The sequence below is a fragment of the Typopeltis vanoorti genome, chromosome 1, assembly GCF_054136105.1.
Source record: "Typopeltis vanoorti isolate ZY-2024b chromosome 1, IOZ_Tvanoo_1.0, whole genome shotgun sequence".
NCBI lineage: Eukaryota > Metazoa > Arthropoda > Arachnida > Uropygi > Thelyphonidae > Typopeltis > Typopeltis vanoorti.
In genome coordinates, this window is record NC_143549.1 from 138,960,851 (window position 1) to 138,984,928 (window position 24,078).

The window sequence follows — 24,078 nt, forward strand, 5'->3', positions numbered from 1 at the left end:
ACCTATGCAATGAACACACAAATGGCCTGTATCTCTCATCCCTATAAGGTGTGAATATTTTGCAAACATAATAGTTAAGTATATGTCACATTTTCTGCACCTACACTGACTCCCCTATAAGTTGTTAAGTATTGCATGGTCATCATGGAAATCAGGATGATCATGGAAATCATCAAATTCCTGATGTACCCTCAGGTGCAGGGGGGGGGGGTACAGGATATTATGATAGTACCATATGAAAAAGTTATACCAACTACTAACTTCCAATCAACAATTTTCCTCCAAATTAATCCATTATATGCCAAAATTCCAACATCATCAGAACTTATATTTCCATCTTTTAAGGCATTTTTGGTGGTATTGCTCCATCTACATCTTGATTTTCCTCAGGGTAATTTTACTGCCAACATGGCAAAGAATGCTTATTTTGCTAATCTTTCCTCTCCCATTCTGTTTAAATGACCATACCACTTGAGATTAGCTCTGCTAATACATTCCTAAATGCTAACAATGGCGAGTTCTTTCCTAATATCCTCATTTTCAATATGATACTGACACTGATCTCTCTTCTAATGTTTCTCAAGCTCTCGTATTTGTGTTGTTCTCATCTTTGATCAAATGTTTCTAACCCAGCTTTCAGATCCATAAGATAAAACTGGTTTGAACATCATCTTGTATACAGCTAATTTAGTAGTTTGACTAATTTCTTTCTTATTCCATTTAAATTTATTCAGATAACTTCCACCATATCAGCTTTACTAATTCTGTTGTCTATTTCTATATTTAATTTTCCATCTTCACAAAAATTGTGAAATATCTGAAATGTGTTACTTGTTCTATAGGTTCTATACAAGTCAGGTTTTCAAAGTTAAAACATGAATGGAAAGGTATGGTATATTCACCTAGCCAGGCAGCATTTTATTCTGTAGTATAATCTTCAAGCAATGGAAAAGAATCTATCAGAATGAAGGAGAAAAGAAAGTTTGGATATGTATTTCTGCAATATTATAACTGCATTCAAGCTAATTGCAGCTATAATATTGTTAAAATCTGATTATGACAAATGCATATGGCATAATCAGATAACATGATGGCAAGGCAGAGACATTACCTGATTATAAAACCCAGGTACTATTTTCATCAAGAAACTAAGATGAAGTAAAAAGTCAGCCAAACAACCTCAACAGAAATGAATATAGGCACCGTTCACATAAGTACAAAAGCATCATGTCAACATAAAGAATCATCTAAATAACAAGCATAAGATGATTGATTCATGCAAGAGGAACCATGGAAAGCAGCTATAATATTCAACATTAAACATGAAGATAAATTTCTAAAAAAAAAAAAGTGGTTTCAAGAAGAGTGACAGGGACAAATTATAAAATGGGAAATTGGATAATGAGAATGACTTGTGTCTATGTTCCTATAGAAAGTGCCAACAGAAAATATATAAGTGAAGAAATTTGAGTCAGAGTCATTAGACAAGACAACATAGAAATTGTGTGTTTTGGGAAAATCTAAAGGAAAGACTAACACTAAGGGAAACCTGCTAGATTTCTGCAAAGGACATGAAATAGTTTATTATTAATGCCATATTTGAACATAAAACTGTGCATGAATTCGTGTTGAGAAAAACACAAAATTAAAAAATAAAAATAAATTAATGATTACATTAGTGTTGATAGATCATCTGAAGATGCCCAAGATATGTGTGCGGTACTTGTGTGGGTGTGCACATGCATACAAGTGATCCGAAATAGAATACAGTAGTCCCCCCCCCCATCCGCGGATAGTACCGAATCCTATATATATATATATATATATATACTATGTTTTTTCCTATACATACCTATGATAAAGTTTAATTTATAAATTAAGCACAGTAAGAGATTAACAACAATTATAACAACATACTGTAATAAAAGTTATCTGAATGTGAATGGAATCTTAACAACCTCAGCATACATTATTATTTTATGAAGTTGAGAACTTTTTCACTTAAAACGAAGCACTTTACAGCTTCTCTTTGGTATATCCGAATTGCCAGCATCACTACTCTTAAGCTTTGGGGCCCATTATTAAGTAAAATAAGGGTTACTTGAACACAAGCACTGTGATACCACAACAGTCCATCTGATAACCAAGAACTACTCAAAACGGCATGCAAATTAAAACTTGTGAATTGTCTACTACTAAAAGAAAGAGCCATACAGTTTCATTTCAGTGATGTAAAATTAATTAAATTAAGGGGATATCAGATCCCACATCGTTTTAAAACTGAATAAGAAACTCAAGGACTGGAATCAGAGAGTTTTATGTCGAATATAGTATAAAAACACTATAAAAATATCAGCGAATACTAGCGTGAGCTAAATGCAAGTAGTCCTAGAACGTAGTACAAGAAACTATGAAAGTTTCATAAGTTGACCTGAGAGCTTATGAGAATACAATCCTTGGCATCCCTTAGCTTGCACTACTTGACTTAAGTAGCTAAGACAACTCGGGGATGCCAAGGATTGTATTCTCGTAAACTCTCAAGCAACTTACGAAACTTTCATAGTTTCTACAAACATTTGGCTTTGAAATAATGTTGGATCTAATATCCACTTTGCCTATGTAATTAAAAATTGTTTATTTCTGGAATTTTCCATTTAATATTTTTGGACCAGGGTCAATCGTGGATAACTGAAACCATGGATAAGGGGGAACTATGGTATTTTGAAATAGGCTGGTTCGAATTATAGCTTCAGAGAGTAAGACAAGGAGAACAGTGTGTCTTGGAAATGCATGCATTTTTTTTAGTTGGTCAGTCTATTTTGCAGGATAAAAAATCCTTTCACTTGGACAGGTGGACTTGTCCAAAAAAAATCCTTATACTGCAGCAGTGGTACTATTGAAATCGGAGATTGAATTTTTAATGGAACTTGTGGCATTATAACATTTAGACATAGACATTTACAAAAATATAGTAATTTTATTACTGTAAATATTTCAACCAGAAACTAACTGGTCAACATTAGTGCATTAGCATAATCACAAAGTGAGCTACAACAAAGAATGTTAATCCTATTTACAAAGATGAGCTACGTGCCAGATCCACCTAGTGGGTAGTTACAATAAAATAATATTACAATTAATGCCATAATAAAAAGGGGAGATAGTTTAGAGCAGGATAAAATGAGTATCAAAAGTGAAAAGAAAAACAAATATGAAAGGTATGAAAAGAATCAAAGTTCAGCAACTTTCATCTATAGACTGATTTGAAGACCAACATATAATTTGGAAAAACATGAAGGCATTAAGACAACAAGAACCAAATATTACTGAAAAGCAAAACATGAAAAGAAATCATATAAAAAAGGTACTCAATGAATAAGTCTGCATGTGCTCTTAGAGAATATATAGAGAAAATGGGGGAGGGACTAATGAATGTATAAAAAAAATCATGGGAAGATTTTGGAAATAATACAGATGATAATATAATACTTCACAAATATCAGTGACTAAAAAAATCATGCGAATTTACTGAATGTCTGGAGCGATTATCAATGATCACTTCCTATTTCTGTATATTCTGGTATCTTGAAGTAGTTTAAAGACATCAATGTGAACAATAACATGATGTGAATCTATGCACATCTTTATGTTGGAATGTAATGTTAATAATGACTAACCATGTCCTAAATAGAAATCCATCAGTTACTTACCATTATTATTAGATTTACTTCTTTATCCATATTTTCCCAGAACCTTTCAATAAATCTGGAATTCATTTCCTATTCTACTATTATTTAGGTACTAAAGAAAATTAGCTTTTCCTTTTATGTCAGCTACGCTCAGTAATGATTTGAAAAAATCCCTCTCCCTTGCTAAAGACTTTCATGAGAACACAAATAAATACATTTCATTGTCCAATTTCTCATTCTAAAATCTGTTAGCATTACCTGCAATTCAAGCTTATTATTGTATTGAATACTATAGCTACTCCTTTCTGTTTTCATCCTTATGTTTTTTCTCTTATTCATCTCAGTGACAATAGTCAGTACACGTGTCCCTATCATTTCACTGCTAGCACATCTTTTCTACTGGTGCTTCTTACACTTACAGTATATCTCCAATTCTGCAAATGCTGAGATTGTTCCAGCAGCTGACTGACTTGTCATTGTCCTGATTCCTTGATGAAAACAGCAAGGGCATTGTTTGATTGTGTGATGTCTAAGTCAGCATGATAATTGATCACCTTGTACTATAATATAAAACTGCTCTAAAGATAAAACATAGAATGTTTTTGCCAAGGAGCTTTACCAACAATAAATGAGATAGTGTGGTTTCACTGGAAACAGTGAGAATCATCTAGAGACTTTCACAAACATTCCAGCCAATCCACAGCATGTTGGAATGTGTAAGCCGTTTACTTAGTCAACAAAGACAATGTGTGATCTGATAAGTTTACAAATCCCTGTTATAATATAATATAATACGATAATATTATGTTATAATATAATAAAATATTTATCCCCTGTGGATAAATATTATTTTATTTGTTAAAATTTTTAAATGTCTGATTTTCTTTTAGTGTTGGGGATCCATGTGATACTCTTAAAATTCAATTTAAGTTTCTATTATACTCTTTAACAATGCTGTCTACAGAACTCTTGATACTAATACCTAGTATCAAGAGTATAATACCTACTACTTAAATTGTGATGCCAAATGCTAATGGATATCATCATTGGGAGTGACAGAGCAGTGAAAGTATTAAAGCATATTAAAAAAAGAGGAAAAAAAAAACTTTTTTTTGTTTCTTTAACTAATAAAAATGAATTAATTTCATAACATCGAAAATAACATTCAGATTAAATTTCTCAGTTTTGTAATGATATTGGATGTATTATTTTTATTATTTTTTATTACCCAATTTTCATAATACCCTCTGTATGCTCCACTTCTGCTGTCCACACGCCAATTTTATCACCTTTCTGCCTGACCTGGACTACGGCACCACAGACATCTTTGCTATGTTCATCAAAGGCCTCTCCTATTAGACATAAAAGCTGCAAAATTAACCAAAACCAAATATGCTTACTACTTCAGACAATATTGTTACAGAGAATATTTTGCTGAGCATGCATTTTAGCAAATATCACAAGCTGATATATGCTTCATGGTTTGCAGCAGTATTGTGCTGCCTATAAAATAATTAATTAATAGTAAGCAATGCATGACCATGAAATAAAGTTGACAACAATGATGCCTATTCTGTAGTATAATAAGTTTATTATAGCAGAATTTGAGTATTAATGTTAAAAACAAAGTAACATCTTGATTATCCATCTCAAATCAACATAGTAATCTGGCTCCTGGATGAACCATATTCATTGTGATATCCTCTGAAAGAGGATATCACAACTTGAATGATTAAATAATTTACTGATGCTATAAGTAATTTTCAGTTTAGTTTTCAATCAATGAAAAAAGTTGACAATGTAGATCTTTGGAGTCAGCATGCAAAAAAAAAGATGAATATTGTGCAATGAAGTATGTGTAAGGCCAATATTTTTTCATAACAAAAAAAAAAAAAAACTGTAATTTACAAAAACCAACTACACACACACAACAGTATAACTGCACAAGTGCCAATATATGCTTCAGGTCACAACATGAAACTGAAAACCATCCTCTACACAATCTTCAATTACATAATTAAAATATCTTTTTGGAGAGAATAACAGTGCCAAAAGTAAATAAATTCAGGTGCATTAATTGGTAAACAGTTGCTAAAATACATGAGAAATAAAAATGATCACCTTGTATTAATCCATGTGTGCAATAAAAAATAACAAAAATAAGAGTAAAATTTGCAGAACCATTGAGTTTTATATGCAGTTGGTCAAATTAGGGGGGAACCATCATATGGGAAAAAAAAATCTAACATTTATTTCTTGCCTTTCCTTGCCAGCCTGGCTGGCCAAATAGTTAGCATATCCGCTCTCCTACCAAAGCCTGTGGGTTCAAATCCCGCATTGGGCATGGATGTTTGTGATTGCCTGTGGAAAAACTAGTAGTGGTGGCCAGCAGTAGATGGCATTGGTGTAGCTGCAGTCAGTTGGTGGATTGAGTGATGAAGATTGAGTTGTAGAGCAGGTGCCCTCCCTCGATGAGTCTTTGGACTCCCTGGAGGTGTCTAATAATAATAATAAACACATCGCTCAGCAACTTTCCTCAGTCTCTAAAAAACCAGATATCCTTTTCATTCAATATGCTACCCATCCAGCTAGTGAATCTACAAATACCAAATCTGCCTTAAAATTCTTAAGGTTGTCCACAAGAGGAATTCAGCTAAAAGACGATTTTCCTTACTCACTGACGCTTCAACCACTATGAGGCAGTTTCAGCTGTTTAACAAGTACTTCCGTGGCTGCTCCACAAACTCCACATATGAGATTTACTTTCTTTTGGCACATGCAATTCTGTCAATTATGCCAGTGCTTCTTAAACTATGGGCCACGGCCCCCTTGGGGGCCATCAGTTTTGTTGAGTGGGGCCATAAAATAATGAAAACAAATTTAAAATGTTTTAAGACTAAGTAGATTTTTTTTTATCTTAAAAGAAACGTATTTAATTTTTTTTTTTTTTTTTGCTATTTTTTATATTTTAATGATAAAAAATTACACACTAGTGTTGGTTCACAAATTTTGCTTCCTGCGTATTTCAGAGCTTAATGAATATTAGTAAATATATGCTAATTCATATAAGTTTCATTTCAAAGGTATTGATAAGAAGTACAAAAAGCTTACAAATGCAAAATCTTGCACTCAATTAAAACAGCCAAGTTTTTAACGCTTTAAATTAATGTTTCATTGCTAGTGTACACAGTGTGGGCGATGCACAGGAAAGAAATACGCTTGGGGTACAGGGTGACTGCACTGATAGCACAGATCACATGCAATTTTTTTTTTTTTTTTTTTTTTTTTTTTTTTTTTTTTATGGGGGGCCATGAAATATTTTAATTTTTCCAAGGGGGCTTTTACATCCATAAGTTTCGGAAGCACTGAATTATGCCATCTGTAAATCGCTCTTTTGATTCCAAGTGCTTTAACTCAACTTTAAAATAAAACAGCGAAAACTAAACTACAAATCAACATTCATATCCCAGGATATCATATATACAATTTATCCTCTTAACCATTTAACTCACTAAGAGACCGAGTCTTTCTAACACTTACTGAATACAACATACAGTTAATATAACTACACAAGTGCCAATATATACTTCAGGTCACAACATGAAACAAACCATGAAAAACATCCTCTACACAGCCTGCTTTAATTACAACATTTTTATCTTTTTGGACAAAAATGCTGAAGTCTACTGAATGAAATATCAGTAGACTTCAGCAAAAGGAATTAACTCAGACCATATCAAGAGTTTCAAATTACTCATCAGAGTGAGAATTAATCTGAAGCTCATGACTCAGAAATAAATTTTATTGGATTAATTTTTATATGAACTGAAAGCCATAGTTTCAGTTCTAAGTGCATGAATCTTATATGGACTAATGACAATATTACAATAAACTTCACAAATGTCTTTTTTAAAAAAAAAAAGATTTCCCTTTTTTTTAAAAACATTGATCGTATTAATGATGGTCAAGTTCTAGTTAAAGATTATATGGGATAGGTTAAGAAGCATTTTGATTATTCCAATATTTTGGAAGGATGATATGCAGTTTTGTTGTACGTAGTAGCATGTGAAGATTACAGTATACTGAAGTCATCAATATTCTAGATGATGAAAAGCAGGAAAGGAGGATGTTCAGAAATGCTAATTTTGTGCTCCTTTCTTCATTAATACACTCCAATCATGTATTGGAGTCCCTTGAAACAATTTCAAAGATCTTTAAAAAAATAAAGACCTGTGTCTACTTTCTTTTATGTTACCTCCAACCAAAGTGAAAGTCTCTTCTTTCCCTTTCGGGTGTTTACCAGGTTCCTTGTGATTGTCTTCTCTTATACAAGAGAAGACAATCTTGGAAGACACTATGCTAAACAGAGACTACAAGAACATCAAATCTTACATTCTCTGTAAAAAAAAAGTCTCGTGTAGCTCAGCACACACGAGTGGACAATGACCATGATCTTCTGGCTGAAGACCTGCCTGTCTTTTACATCAATGCCAGGTTCAGACGAAATAGAGGTGTTAGGATTAGATTTTCACTTGAAGATAAACAGTTGAGAAGACATGAGAATATAACAAGCATCTCAGATTTTAGTAGATCTGGAAAAAGCAAGGTTCCGTGAGGAAGCTGTTCAAAATGTTATTAGTTATATGGTATAAATAGTACATTATACTGAGCAGTACACAGTCTATATTTGAGTTGTAAGTCAGCAGTTAAAATTGAAGGAGTACTGGAAGATGGTTTGATGTTAAATAAGGTGTGAGACAAGGGTGCACATGATCTCCACTGTTATTCATCTGCTATGGATCACATTATGAATAAAAGTGACATTAGACTTGACATAAAAATTTGAAATATTCAATTCAGTTCTTTACATGATGCACATGATTCCACACTCCTAAACAAATCCAGTACAAGTTCTGCATGTTCCCTAACTAAACTGCTGTAATAACAGTGGTATGAAAATCAGAGTACACGACAACTGGGTAATGGTCAAATGGGCGACGTCATGTAGGCGACAGAAATTTACAAATTATTGCACGCTTAGCACGCATACGATTTGAAGGATTTTTTTTTTTTTTTGTAAATATTGGTAAAATATATATAAATATGTTGAAAGTTTATTTTTCACTTGGTTACACTATAATAAATTTAGTTTAATCCTTTATCCAAGTGTGAGCAAACAAACTTTGCACCTGAAAATATCTTCAAGACTGGGGTAAGGTAGTACAACACCGGGAAACTCGTAGCAAAGGTGGACCAAGCTAACATCACTCTTATCTCAGTATCTCCCTGGAGATATGTATAATGTTATGCATTAAGGGAAGGGCCACTACCCAGACTAGTTTTGACCTTTATTGAGGTCTCTTCAGTGGGAGCCAGGCCCAGAGGTGGAGATACCAGGCAGAAGCAATGGTAGGTCATCTTTACCTACAGGAGTTACCAAATGTTGTGCCACCTTTTTATTAAATTACTCTGGATTTAGAGAAAGATGTTGGAAGTTTATTTTATCTAATCCAGAGTAATTTAATAAAAAGGTGGCACACCGTTTGGCAACTCCTATAGGTATAGATTACCTGCCATTGCTTCTGCCTGATATCTCCACCTCTGGGCCTGGCTCCCACTGAAGAGACCTCAATAAAGGTCGAAACTAGTCTGGGTAGTGGCCCTTCACTTAATGCATAACATTATACATATCCGCAAGGAGATGTGTTTTGCATTATGGGAGATACTGAGATAGGAGTGATGTTAGCTTGGTCCACCTTTGCTATGAGTTTCCCAGTGTTGTACTACCTTATCCCAGTCCTGAAGATATTTTCAGAAACCAAACTTTGTTTGTCACACTTGGATAAAGGATTAAACTAAATTTTTTATAGTCTAACCAAGTGAAAAATAAACTTTCAACATCTTTCTCTAAATCCAGAGTAATTTAATAAAAAGGTGGCACACCATTTGGCAACTCCTATAGGTAAAGATAACCTGCCATTGCTTCTGCCTGGTATCTCCACCTCTGGGCCTGGCTCTCCCACTGAAGAGACCTCAATAAAGGTCGAAACTAGTCAGGGTAGGGGCCCTTCCCTTAAAGCATAACATTATACATATCTGCAAGGAGATGTGGTTTGCATTATGGGAGATACTGAGATAGGAGTGATGTTAGCTTGGTCCACCTTTGCTATGAGTTTCCCAGTGTTGTACTACCTTACCCCAGTCCTGAAGATATTTTCAGAAACCAAACTTTGTTTGTCACACTTGGATAAAGGATTAAACTAAATTTATAATATATAAATACGGTTAAGACTTATGAGGTATGAGTTATAAGTTATGAACTATGAGTTATTTCCACATAATTGAAAAAAAGACTAAAAATAATCCAGACCTAATGACCTAAGCTTACCAGCGTGAATTCGTCTCCGAAATTCTAATTTTTGATAAATTAAAAAAATTTATTTTTTCGAAGAATTGATCAATCGAGAAACTTACTTTCTAAGAATTCGTTTTCGAAGAGATGGTTAAAAAGAGTGGTCCAAAAATGATTTAGAAATGAAAAGGTATAATCACACGATATTAAAATAAAGAAAAATACAGTTTTTTAATTCATGTATTAATATTATTTTGTAAGGAACAAACATATTTATACAAGTTATACATGACAGCACAGTGGTAAAACACGCTGACTAGGCATGCAGTCAGGAATACATGTCCATACTTGAAGTAGAAAAAGCCATCAAAAGCCTGAAATGTGGAAAGGCAGCTGGAGTAGATGATATTCGACAAGAAATGTTCAAGAATTGAGGTATAAAAGTCTTATAGTGGCTGCATAGTTCAGAAGGCCTGGACAGAGGGGATGAATTCGAGATGATTGGAGTAAAGCTCTCATAGTACCCATATATAAAAATGGGTATCTGGTTAAAAGTTTGCATGAAGCAAAATGCTTATGAAGATTTTGTACAACATGAAAAAAGTAATCATTTATGTTAGCTTGCAGAAATACTATATGTATAGCTTGATGAATGGCAATTTCGTAATCAACATTTATATTTTCTGGATCTAGTAATGGCCACATTTCATGCATCATATAAATAATTTTCTGTATGTTTCAAGAGTCTTGTTAGTTAGTAAACAATATAAAACACAGAAAACAGGACCTCCATCCTTTCTAGCCAAAAAACAAAAATTTGAGCAAAAGAGGGGGAGAAAGTAAAAATGTGCCATCCACAAATAATTCATTCATTCTTTGGCTCCACATTGCATGACTTTCATGACCAAAAATTAATATTGTCATTATGATATAAACAAAAATATTTATTAACTAGCTGACTTATTTTTTGCATCGGAAATTCAATATAACTTCTATACAATTTCCTAATTCTACACAGTAAAAATAAACTCATTTATATGCGAGTTTTTTCAAATTTTATGTTTATACCATTCTTTTAACTCATTTCTCAAAAAAAAAAAAAAAAAAAAAAAAAATTAATTTACCAGGGGGTAGTAGATCGATAGAATAGCATTGCATATTTGATCTATTATTTTATCACCCAGATGTCCGGTGCCCACTTAGCCATTGCCCGGTTGACAATTGCCCAGTTGACAGTATCCCAAAAATCACGTTTACAGATAACTTTAGTATTAACTAGTGTAGGGCTAGATCAGTAAGAATATCAGCTGCATCCTGAATGGAGAACCTAAAGATTAAGTAAAATATTTCACCTATTTAGGCATAATGCTGATTTTTTAGTGAAGATGGAAATTAATTATGGAAACAGACAACAGAATTAGCAGAGCTGGTATGGTGAGGAGCCAGCTGAATAAAATTTATATGGAATAAGAAATAAATCGGTCAAAACACTAAACAAGCTATCTGAAAGCTGGGTTAGAAATAAAACATTTCTAACAAAAATGTTCAAGTAACTTACCAGCTGTTTTTGTACACTAACTTGGTTGTGCACAAGTGGGTGTAGTACATGTTTAAACACCACAGCGCACTCACTGCTTCATATTTCAGTTGAAAGAAACTGTTATAAACTGACTAAAATTTAATTATTTATAAAAGATCAATCAGCTATGTGAGAACTGTTGCACATGATGGATTTTAATTTTCTTCAGTTACAAGGGTTCTCAGCACTGTTTCTGCTATGACTTTTACCTGCCTTCAGCGACCCAAGAGCACTGAAGTTTTTCAATATGCACAGCAATGGGACAGTTAACTATTCATGCTATGAAAGCCAGCTGCTCACTAGTTACTAAAATTTATAAATTATATATTTAGTTTAATCCTTTCTCCAAGTGTAAGTAAACAAAGTTTGTGCCTGAAGTATCTTCAGGACTGGGGCAACTTGTGGCAAAGGTGGACAAACTTCACATCACTTGCCTTAGTATCCCATAATCTCCTTGTAGATATGTATAATGCTATGCATTATGGGAAGAGTCACTACCCAGACAGTTTCAACCTTTATAAAGGTGTCATCAGTGGGAGCCAGACCCAGAGGTGATACCAAGGTTGGAGCAATGCAGATAGTCATATTTACCTATACAAGTTGCCAAAAGGTGTCACACCCTATTAAGGCAAGTGATGTGAAGTTTGTCCATCTTTGCCACAAGTTGCCCCAGTCCTGAAGATACTTCAGGTGCAAACTTTGTTTGCTTACACTTGGATAAAGAATTAAACTAAATATATAATTTATAGCCTAACCAAGTGGGGAAAAAACTACCAAAAAAAAAAAATATATATATATATACATACATATACTAAAATCTAAACATCAATGGAGCATTTTCAGAATGGAACGAGAGAGAGATGGCAGATTAAGATCTGAGGAATCTTACTATGGCCTTAAGTGATTTCAATAGTGTTCTTGCAAGGAAAAAAAAAAAAAAATCCTTAGAAAACAGGGCAGGCCAGAAATGTTGAATGAATGCAGCGAGTAAAATGATGGTGTATATTATACTAAGCAGTTTGCTTATTACAGTTTTTAATAACTAAAGGAAGGACACAAATTCATCAGAACAGGCATAGCCTAGTCATACGACACATTTGATTCCAGACCACCACTATATAGCAAATCACTGCCCCCCCCCAAGACACATTTTTAGGTGCCAATGTAAATATAAGCATAAATAAAGCATTCATTAATGTCAATTACACAAACAAAAAAAGTTATTCTGAATAACTTGGCTTAAGGGAAACACATCAACAGTTTGGTTATCAATATACACCATTAAAAGTTTTTCCATTTCATTAATAAGATTGTCATATTTACAGATAACTTTAGCAATTTTCACTTCACTAAGAACTTCATCTTTGTTTGAAACAACTGTAACAGTAATGCTGACCAATTTCAGTGTTTGATAAACCATCAATAAATTTAATAATTGCAATCTTAGCATATAATGCAGGGTGTCTCAAACTCAAATGCAGCAAAGGGCCAGTCAATTAGATGTATATCTGACGTGGGCCGTATTCAATATTATTCTGTGACCCAAAACATAAACTAGAAAAAAGAAAGGCTCTAACAAAGGTGCTTTTGTGGCCTGGCCTTTACGACTTACGTAAACAGTTACACCACCATTTCAAGACTTTTCTCAATACACAAATATAAGTCATTTCCTGTCGTTGTTCCTGATATACGCACTATATCCATTGTTCTTCAGTCACATTCATATCATCATCAACACCATGAATAAATATTACTAACTAGGAAGTATTAATAATTTGTCAACTGCAATGGAAAATGCTACAAAAACTCTTTATTTTTTCACACAATATATCTTGGAAGTTCTCTGCTATATCTTCAACACGTTCCGCAGCTGCATTTCCTGATAGGATTATACTTTGAAATGCTTGCTTTTTTTCCAGACATATGATTTCAACTGCACTTAAAATACAATTTTTAATAAATTCTCCATCAGTAAAAGGTTTTGAAGCCCGAGCAATTTTTTTTCACCTATGACATAACTACATTTAACAGCAGCATCACTTGTTGTGATAACATTCGAAAATATCCTCTGTTGAAACCTCAGTTCATTTTTAAAATCTTTAAATTTGTCATCACGCATCTTTTCTGTATAATTATCACAGTTCTTATGGTTTGTTTCATAATGGTGTTTTAGGTTATATTCTTTCACCACGGCGACACTTTGTCTACATATCAAACATGTTGGAATATTTTTTACTTCCACAAAGAAATATGCCTTCTCCTATTTTTCTTGAAAACTTCTGTCTTCTTGATCTATTTTTCTTTTTTTAACTTTAAATTCAGACATTGTTATGGGCAAAAAAAATATAAGTTATTGAGGTAACTTTTTATTAACACACTATCATATTACAATGGTAACCTGTAACTTACTAACATTGTATCATGTGGCTTAAAATGGCTGCATGACAATCATGCAGTCAATTCAATGTTGCCAACATCAAATGTATGTTGGCAACATTGAAGTGTTGCCAACATTTGATGATAGAAACATAGTAATAAGTTTTACTTTTGCTTAAAGCTGTCATAAAACATTTAGAAGTTTGAATTTTTTTCTGTTTTAATCCCCACAGGATGTTAAAAATATTGATTTTTAGAAAAGAAATTATTGAGGTTGCAGGCTGGATATGAAGCCTTCACAGGCCTCTGATATAATGTAACACGTTTATGCATCTTCTTCATTTCAATGAAAAAGCAACAGTGCCTTACAATGAGTTTCAGCTGTCATTATTAACAACACAAAAGTTATAAGTTTAAAATTCCCAGTGAAACATCATAACACAAAGAGATTATGCAAACAACATTGTAAATGGACAGTTCACAACTCTGCATCGGTTGATTCATGGAAGTGTCATGTCACTAAAATCTTTGTATGAGCAAATGCAGCATTGTATAAATGGGCATGGTCATAACTGAAAAACATATGCGTGGACTGTCATGAAGTGAGGTGTTACTGTACAATTTTGGAAATTTAACATAAACTGTATATTACTTCATGTGTATTATATTATATTATATTATAATATTATATTATATGTATTATTGTATTATATTATTGTATATGTATATTACTTTACTTCATGTAATATACAGGGTGTTCGGGATAAATTTGACAGTTTCGTAAGGAAAAAGAAAATCTTCTTTGTATCTATTAAATTTAATGAATTGACAAAAAAACATTACAGGCAGAGTTAATTACAATACTATCAACAAGATTTACTCAAAATAACCACCATTAGCATCGATCACAGCTTCAATTCTGCTTCGGAACCTCGAACAAGCTGATGCTACAGTCTCCCTGGGAAGGGCCGCAAAAACTGTTTTAATTTTATCCATTAACTGGGCTTTTGTATTACTGGAAGTGCGATTGGTGTCTTTTTCAACTGCGCCCCATACAAAATAATCCATGGGGTTAAGGTCTGGGGAGTTTGGAGGCCAAACATTTGGACTGGTGAAGTCGTAGAAATTTTCAGACAACCATTTTTGACTTTTCCCAGAGGTGTGGCAAGGGGCCAAATCCTGCTGCCATACATATGGCCTACCATTGGCTACCCTTGTTATCCAGGGCTTGACTACAGTTAGCAACTCCACGAACAAAGCCCGAATTCCAATGCCAGGGTTCTTCAACACCTGTTCCTGCAGATTTGCGAGGAATTCTGCTGTACGAACACAATCAGATCGTCTGCTAGGGATCTTTCTTCTTGCTACATCCTCGTAGTCACCATTGCAAGTCTCTAGTTCATGCCTGATTGTTTTTACTGTATTCAGGGAGCATTGGGCAGCAGTCGTAATATCCTTATTTTGATGGCGGGCACGAATCATCATGATACAAGTTATTCTCTTCCATGATTCAGGTGGGTTCCAGCTATCCATCCTTTCTGACATCTTGTATATGAATGAAGAAGGGTCCAAACTTTTAAATGAAGAGAAGTGTGTGTTAATACATGTAACTTACGGAAAAATATAATTAATTATAAATATGTCAAATTTATCCCGAATACCCTGTACATCTGTTATATTATCTGTAGACTGGTACCTCCTCTTCCTTCTCTTCTTGCTCCTTACCCCCAATGCTATTAGAGTATTCGAGGGCTAGGGGTGAATCTTTCCTATTTTGCTGTATCATTTCATCTTATGCACTATTGTGAGGCACCAACCCGTCTGGCCAGCATGGTGCTATAAGGCAAAATATCTCCTCATGAATGAATGAATAAAATAGGAAAATTACATACTGTCTCGTCCATCCCCCAGCATAAAAAGAGACGCGTCCTGGACTTAGGCAGAGGGTCTAGGTTGAAAAATATGCTACAGTCTCCACTAGCTACAATGAGTCCACCTACAGTGCACAATGATAGAAGGATATTAGTAGGAACATATAACTGCAGATCTCTATGGGATGATAATAGATTGGAAGAACTGATGAAGGAATTGGAACATATAAAATGGGACGTTGTGGGCCTTTCAGAGATAAGAAGAAGAAGAAACTCTCATGTGATTAAAAGATGGACATCTACTCTACCACTGTGAATGTGACAGAAACTCAACTGGTGGTGTAGGATTCCTAATAAATAAAACAATCAAGGACAATGTCCTGTTTGTAAATAAAATAACATCAAGAATAGCTGAACTAAGTCCCTTCATAAATAAAAGATACTAACTGAAAATTATACAAGTATATGCCCCAACTATGGACCATCCAGATGAAGAGATAGAAAATTTCTATGAATCATTAGAATCCACATTCAATAATTCTAAAGAATTCTACATAATTATAATGGGTGATTTTAATGCCAAAATTGGAAGCAGAGATGACCATCTGAACTCCATCAGTAAATTTGGATTTGGACAGAGGAATGAAAGAGGGGAAAGACTTGCTAAATTTGCAGGAAAAAATAACCTCTTTATTATGAACAGCTTTTTCAAGAAGAAAATAACCGAAAATGGACTTGGAGAAGCCCAAATGGACAAACTTGCAATGAAATAGACTTCATCCTCTCCAACAGAAGATATATAATAAATAATACCGAAGTGCTTAATAGATTTAACACAGGACGTGACCACAGACTAGTAAGCGCAAAAGTATGAATCAACAAAAAATGGGAACGGAATAAGCTCATAAGAAAAAAGTCCAATTTAGTGAATCTACAAAACCTCCACCACAATAAAAGCTGTTATAGAGAATCACTCAAAAATGAACTAAAAAAGTTAAACACAGCTACTACCATTGATGATGCTAATGAAATATTAACAAAATCTATCTTGAATTGCGCACTAGAAATAGAAAGTGTAAAAAGGCACCAAGGAGAGGAAAAACTAAGACAGGAAACCTTAGATCTGATGAAGAAAAAAAGAGATATGAAAAAAGATTTGAATTCCAATAAAATAGAATATACGGAAATTTGTAAAACTATACGTAAAAGGATGAAACATGAACTTAGATCGTATAATACTAGGAAAATTAAAGAAACAATAGAAAACAATAGTAATATGAAGGTCCTAAGACAAACATTATCAGTTGGAACAAAGGAAATAGCTCTGTAAGAGGAAAAAATGGTGAACTGATAAAAAATAGAGATGCAATAATCAAAAGAATTCAGGAATTTTATACTGAACTCTACGAAGACAAAGACCGGGACATCCAAGAATCATCTATGGATTACTCAAGTGAGGAAGAACATGATGTCCCTGAGATCGTACAAGGTGAAGTGGAAATAGCACTGCAGGAAATGAAGAATGGAAAGGCCCCAGAAGAAGATGGAATTATGGTAGACTTCTTAAAACTGGGAGGAAGCCCTGTCATCAAACAGTTGAGTAAACTCTTCAATAAATGCCTAAAAAAGAGAAAAATTCCAAAAAATTGGAACAATTCACTTCTAATATTAATTTTTAAAAAGGGCAATAAGGAAGAAATTAAAAACTACAGACCTATAAGCATACTCCCCACCATATATAAAGTTTTCACAAAAATTATAAATAATAGAATAAAATCTAGACTAGAGGGAATGCAATCCTGTGAACAAGCTGCATTTAGGAAGAATTACAATACTTTGGACCATATTCACACATTAAGACAGCTCAATGAAAAATCAATTGAATACAATAAACCCTTATGTCTGGCCTATATAGACGATGAAAAAGCATTTGATTCAATTAAAACATCTGCAACACTAAAAGCACTTGAAACCCAGGGAACTGAGAAACCATATATTGAAACACTAAAACATATTTACAATAATGCAACTTCTGTAATTCTTCTTCTTATTGTGCTATCTTCTATCGAAGGTCAGCAACCATCTTGGTGAACAAACTGTGCTCTTGTGCTAATCTGAGCAGTTGTGCACTGCTCTTTCCTGTCCACGTCTTGATGTTGTCAAACCATGATATTCTTTTTCTTCCTCTAGTTCCTTTGCCATCAATTCTTCCTACCAAAATAGTTTGTAGAAGTTGGTATTTGCTGTTTCTCATGATGTGTCCAAGATATGTTTTTCGTTTCTTGATTATTTGTACAAGATGTTTAGCTTTGCCAATGGATTTTAAGACATCTTCATTGGTAATTTTTTCTGTCCATGATATCTTTAGCATTCTTCTGTATAGCCACATCTCAAAGGCTTCGATTTTCTTGATGGTTGTCGCCTTCAATGTCCATGTTTCAACTCCATAGAGCAGAATAGACCACACGTAGCATTTCAGCATTCGGCATCTGACTTCCATGTTTAGGTCTTTATTGCAGAATAGTGTTCTCATTTTCATGAAGGACTGCCGTGCAACTTCAATCCTTGTCTTTATATCTATTTCTGGATCCCACCATTCATTAAGCCAGCAACCAAGATATTTATATCTTGACACTTGATCAATATTTTTCCCATTGAGTGTCAGTTTCATTGATGAGGCTGGATGTTTGCTGATGATCATGTATTTTGTCTTGTTGATGTTTATTATTCCCATTCTTTGGCTTTCTATGTATACTCTGTCAACGAGTTTTTGGAGATCCATAATGTTATCTGCAATTAGCACGGTGTCATCTGCATATCGTAGGTTGTTAACAATCTTTCCATTTATTGTGATTCCCTCTGGACATTCTTCCAATGCTTTTTTAAAGATTACCTCTGCATATATGTTGAACAGGAGTGGTGAGAGCACACATCCTTGTCTCACTCCTCTTTTGATGTTAATATCACTGGTGGTACTGTTGTCTAATTGAACAGTAGCTGACTGATTCCAATACAGATTTGTTATTAGTCTTATGTCTTGTTCGTCTAGCCTTATTTGTTGAAGGATTTCTATTAAGTTGGTGTGTCTGACTTTGTCGAATGCTTTTTCAAAATCTATGAAACACATAAAGACAGATTTCTGTTTTTCTATGCATTTTTGTATCAATATTTGGGTACAGAAAAGGGCCTCTCTAGTACCAAAACCATTCCGAAAGCCGAATTGTGTTTCACTTAGAGTTTCTTCACTTTTTCTATAAATACGATTCTGAATTACTTTCAAAAATATTTTTAATGTTTGGCTCATTAGACTAATAAGTCTGAAGTCACCACAGGAATTCGCTTTGGGTTTCTTTGGGATAGTGATAAATGTAGATTTGAGCCAATCTGATGGAAATTCATCACTTTCATATATTTCATTAAATAGTTTTTCAAGACGTTTGATGTTATCTGGTTCGATTAATTTTAAAAATTCTGTTTGCACACCATCTGGTCCACTGGCTTTTCCTGTTTTACTTGTTCGTATAGCATTCTCTATTTCACATTTCATGATTGCTGGTCCTTGAATGTTATCTTTTATATTTATAGGCTTCTGTCTAGTATCATTGAAAAGTTCTGTTACATATTTTATCCAAATCTGTGCTTTATTCTCTTCTTCTAGAACTATTTTTCCATTTTCGTCTCTTAGAGACACTATTTGCTTTTTCCTCAGTTTTCCAGAAATTTTGTTGATTTTCTTATACAGATTGAAATTATCATGTTTCTTCTGAAGCAGTTCAATTTCAGTACATAAATTTTTCATCCAATTTTCCTTGGCTTCTTTTATTTTTTTCTTGATGATGTTATGTGTTTCTGTATACCTGGCTAGGTCTTTGTTTTTGTACATTCTTCTTGTATCAATAAGAGAAAGAATCTCATCTGTCATCCATTCCTGTTGTTTTATATTATTCACATAACCTACTTCTTCAATACTTGTTGTTACGATGGCATTCTTTAAGCTATTCCAAAGAGATTCCACACTTTTATTTTCTTCTATGTTAATCTGTTGTAATCGCAGGTTAAGCTGTGTCTTGGCACTTTTATTTATGTTCGGGTCTTTCAGTTTTTCTACATCACTTTTCTTTTTCTTCTTTTGTGATTTTTTAGCTGATTTTAATCTAAGACGTACTTCTGCAACTATGGGATTGTGGTCTGATGAGATATCTGCTCCAGGATAAGTCTTTGCACTCTTTATACTACTGTGGAATCTTTTATTTATCAGTATATAATCAATTTGATTTCTGACAATATTATGTTGGTTATCTTGAGGCGATTTCCAAGTGTACAGTCTTCTGGGTGGAAGTTTAAACCAGATATTTGCTATTGTTAGATCTTCTTCCTGACAGAATTGGACTAGGCGATCTCCTCTGTCATTTCTGGTGCCTAAGCCATGTTTGCCAACAATTTCTCCATCACCCCCTCTTCCCACTTTTGCATTGAAGTCATCCATCACTATGTTTATATCATGTTTCTTTGTTAGGTTTTTAATCTCTTTTAGGTGTTCATAAAACTCTTCAACATCTTCTTCACTTCTGTAATTAAATTACATAAAAACAGTGAAAAGTTCCCAATACAAAAAGGCATCCGGCAAGGCAACACCATATCTCCCAAATTATTTACAGTTGCACTAGAGGAAGTCTTTAGAAGCCTTGGTTGGGAAACAAAAGGAATAAACATAAATGGAGAAAGGCTGCATCATCTGAAATTTGCAGATGATATTGTCCTGATAGCAGGTAATCTTGAAGATCTGGAAGAAAGGCTAAATCAGCTAAACGAAGCCTCCAGAGAAATTGGATTAAAAATAAATAGAGAAAAAACAAAAATAATGTTGAATAAATACATAAACCATAGAGCTATCAAAGTTGAAAACCATGAAATAAAACAAGTTACTTTATATGTATATTTGGGCCAATTGTTATCCTTTGAGGAGTGCCAAAGAAAAGAGATTGAACGAAGAATTCATCTTGGATGGATGGCTTATGGGAAAATGAGAGACATGACATCAGAAGTGACATCCCTATGAGTCTACAAAGGAAAGCTTTCAACCAGTGCATACTTCCTGTCATAACATATGGAGGAGAAACATGGACTTTAACAGAAGCCCTAAACAAAAAGCTGAGAACAACACAACATTGCATGGAACGAAGTATGCTAAAAATAACATTAAGAGATAGGAAGACAAATATCTGGATAAGATCTCAAACAGGTGTCATGGATATTGTAAAATACATTAAACAGGCTAAGTGGAGATGGGCTGGCCATATTGCCAGATGCAGTGACGGGAGATGTACTAGAAAAACAAGAGTGGAGACCAATGGATGGAGCAAGACAAAGAGGAAGACCGAGAAGAAGGTGGAGAGATGAACTGGAACAAATTGCAGGAGTGAGATTGATGGGAGAAGCAGAAAACCAAGTGATCTGGAAAATCATGGGGGAGTCCTTCGTCCAGCAGTGGACAGAACCAGAAGGTTGAAAAAGAAGAACATAAACTGCATCTTGGAAACTGGAATTAAGCATTTGAGCTGAAGATAGAGAAATTCTTCCGAACTGAAGGTGAGGAATGTGTATGTGTGTGTGTCAGTTTAAAATTTGAATTTCAGAAATGTCTTCTGAAAATCCTGAACATTCCTTCTTCCTTCAATCTGCATTTTTTTTTATTGCTATCCTGGATTCTTTAAGATGGTAACTTAACCATCTGTTGTGAAATCATATAGTACTAGGCTGATGAAATTTCTATGAGAGTGAATGACACTGTGTAAGCTAACCACCAACAAACCAGTTCAAAATAAGATTTCATAAGAATTTATTATAATTTATTAAATTTATGTATTTGGTAACTAGATGGGTGTAAATTCATGTTTACAACAGAATTAACTGCATGTATAGTTATCATTGTTGCTTTCTGCATGAGGTGGAATCTTTGGATTCAATAATTAAAAAAAAAAAAAAAAAGTTAAACTAAGAAAGTATGTGGTAAAGTTGTCTGCAAGGATAGAAAAATAACACCATGTGTACAAAAGAAAAAGAAGCAGTCCTGGAAAAGAACACAAAGTTCCTAACAAATCTGCAGCTGCCATAAAAGAATGCAAAGAAAAATGAAACAGAGCTAAGCATTGTGTGTTAAAGTAGCTAAAAAAAAAAACAAGAAAGACTTCAGTAAGAATAATGAATACAGAAAAACAAATATCAGGAAGGTGGCAAAATGTTCTAGAAGCCATTGAAAAAGCTTAAAAATGGAGGAAAGAGTATTAATAATACAAGGGTGGTCTGAAAGGTTCTCGGCCTTGACCATAGATGGCAACACCATCAGCAAGACTTTTTTTTCTAAGTTGGTACATCTGTCATCCATGTGAAACTGCAAGTCATTCTATCAAATAATTTGCTTTATACAGCTGTCTGAAGCCAAAGTGTGGTCTGTATCCCTTGAAACGGATAAAACTGAGTAATATGAGGTTATAAAATTCTTTGTAAAAAGAAGGTTTAACAGCAAATGAAATTCATTTGAAGTTCATAAAAGTTGATGGGCACTCTTCTCCTTTGTTTTCGACAATTAAGAAATGGGCTGCAAAGTTTAAACATGGCCATACCAGCTTTGAAGATGATCCACGTGAAGAATGTCCAGAAAGTGTAACAACACCAGAAATCATTGATCAAGTGCATGATATGGTATTGAATGACAGGCGAGTCAAAGTGTGTGAAATTGCTAAGACTATAGGCATTTCAAAAGAACATGTAGGATATATTTTGCATGAAGAATTGCAAATGAAAAAGCTTTGTGCAAGATACGTGCCACGCTTGCTCACAGCAGATCAAAATGCACTCGCATGAAAATCTCTGAACATGCTTGGAGCATTTTAACAAGAATAAAACTGATTTTGTGAGTCGAGACTTGGATTCACCATTACACACCAGAATCCAAACAGCAGTCAAAACAGTGGACAAAAGCTGGTTGTTCAGCGCCAAACAACATAAAGTCAGTTCCATCAGCAAGAGGGTCATGGCATTGGTGTTTTGGGGTGTTAAAGGCATTTTGTTTATTAATCATCTTGAAAAGGGTAAAACAATAACCATCATTATAGTTCACACATTGTTTGTAGATCTCTCCTTGGCATTTTGCCAAGAACAGTCGATTCATGCTGAAGGGGAGAAAGAAATGAAGGATGTATGAATTGGTCGCCAACATGCGAAATCACGTGATTTCTTGTGTGTCGCTGTACTAGTACTAGCTTGATTTTTGTTGTCGCTTTTTTGCATTATTTTTTTATTATTAATTTATATGATGGATCCAGTACAGTCAACAAGTTCTGTTGTTAAATGTTTCAGTAGCTCTTGCAAAAGAATATTGAATAATGTGCTGACATTCTGCGAAAAAGAATCGTCTCCTTGTTCCCCTTTCTCAAGTCATAAAACGTGCAAGTGCAATTGTGGGCGTATCGGGGTCGACTGTTAAAAGAATTTGTAGGGAATCAAAAGGTGAAGGTAAGCCAAAATTTAAATCTCCTAAAAAAAACGCCAGAGTAAATAAAACCATCGAAACCGTAGCTTTGAATGATTTTGATGTAGATGTTATAAGAAGAACTATTCACGTATTTTACGTGGTCGAGAAAAGAGTGCCAACTATTCCAAAATTGATTCCTGTGCTTAAAGAAAAAATTAATTTTCCTTGGAAAAGAGAAACTTTAAGGAAAATACTTCACGAAATCGGATCTTGTTTAAAAAAGTCCCAGAATAAAAGGAAACTTATCATGGAGCGAAATGACATTGTTTTATCTAGAACACAGTATTTGAGAGCAATAAGACGTTTCAGGGAGGAAAAAAAAACGATTGTGTATCTAGATGAAACTTGGATTGATAGTAATTTAAATTATGGAAAATGTTGGCAGTCTAAAGAAGAATGTCGAATGCTACAAACCGGAAATGCCTCGCAGTGCATAATAATTTTGTGTGCGGGTGGAGAAATGGGTTTTTTACCGAATTCAAACTTACTATACAAAGATAATTACCATAGGCAAATGAATTCTATGATCTTCGAAGAGTGGGCAGAAGAAAAACTGATTCCAAACCTTCCTAAAAATGCTGTTGTTATAATTGATAATGCTTCATATTATCGCTCTATTCGATCAAACAAAGTTCCAAATTGGTCTAATAAGAAGCAAGTTCTTAGGATTGGCTCTC

The 24,078-nt window shown here is 34.1% G+C and overlaps 1 protein-coding gene across 1 annotated transcript in view; it reads right to left on the reverse strand.

The window, feature by feature from the left end:
- Positions 1 to 24,078, reverse strand: part of LOC150110470 (eukaryotic translation initiation factor 4E-like) — a 179,496-nt gene that overhangs the window by 38,212 nt on the left and 117,206 nt on the right. The window contains exon 5 of the mRNA XM_090393999.1: positions 4,918 to 5,057. Coding sequence (XP_090250125.1) covers positions 4,918 to 5,057 — 140 coding nt within the window. The remainder of the gene's footprint in view (positions 1 to 4,917; positions 5,058 to 24,078) is intronic.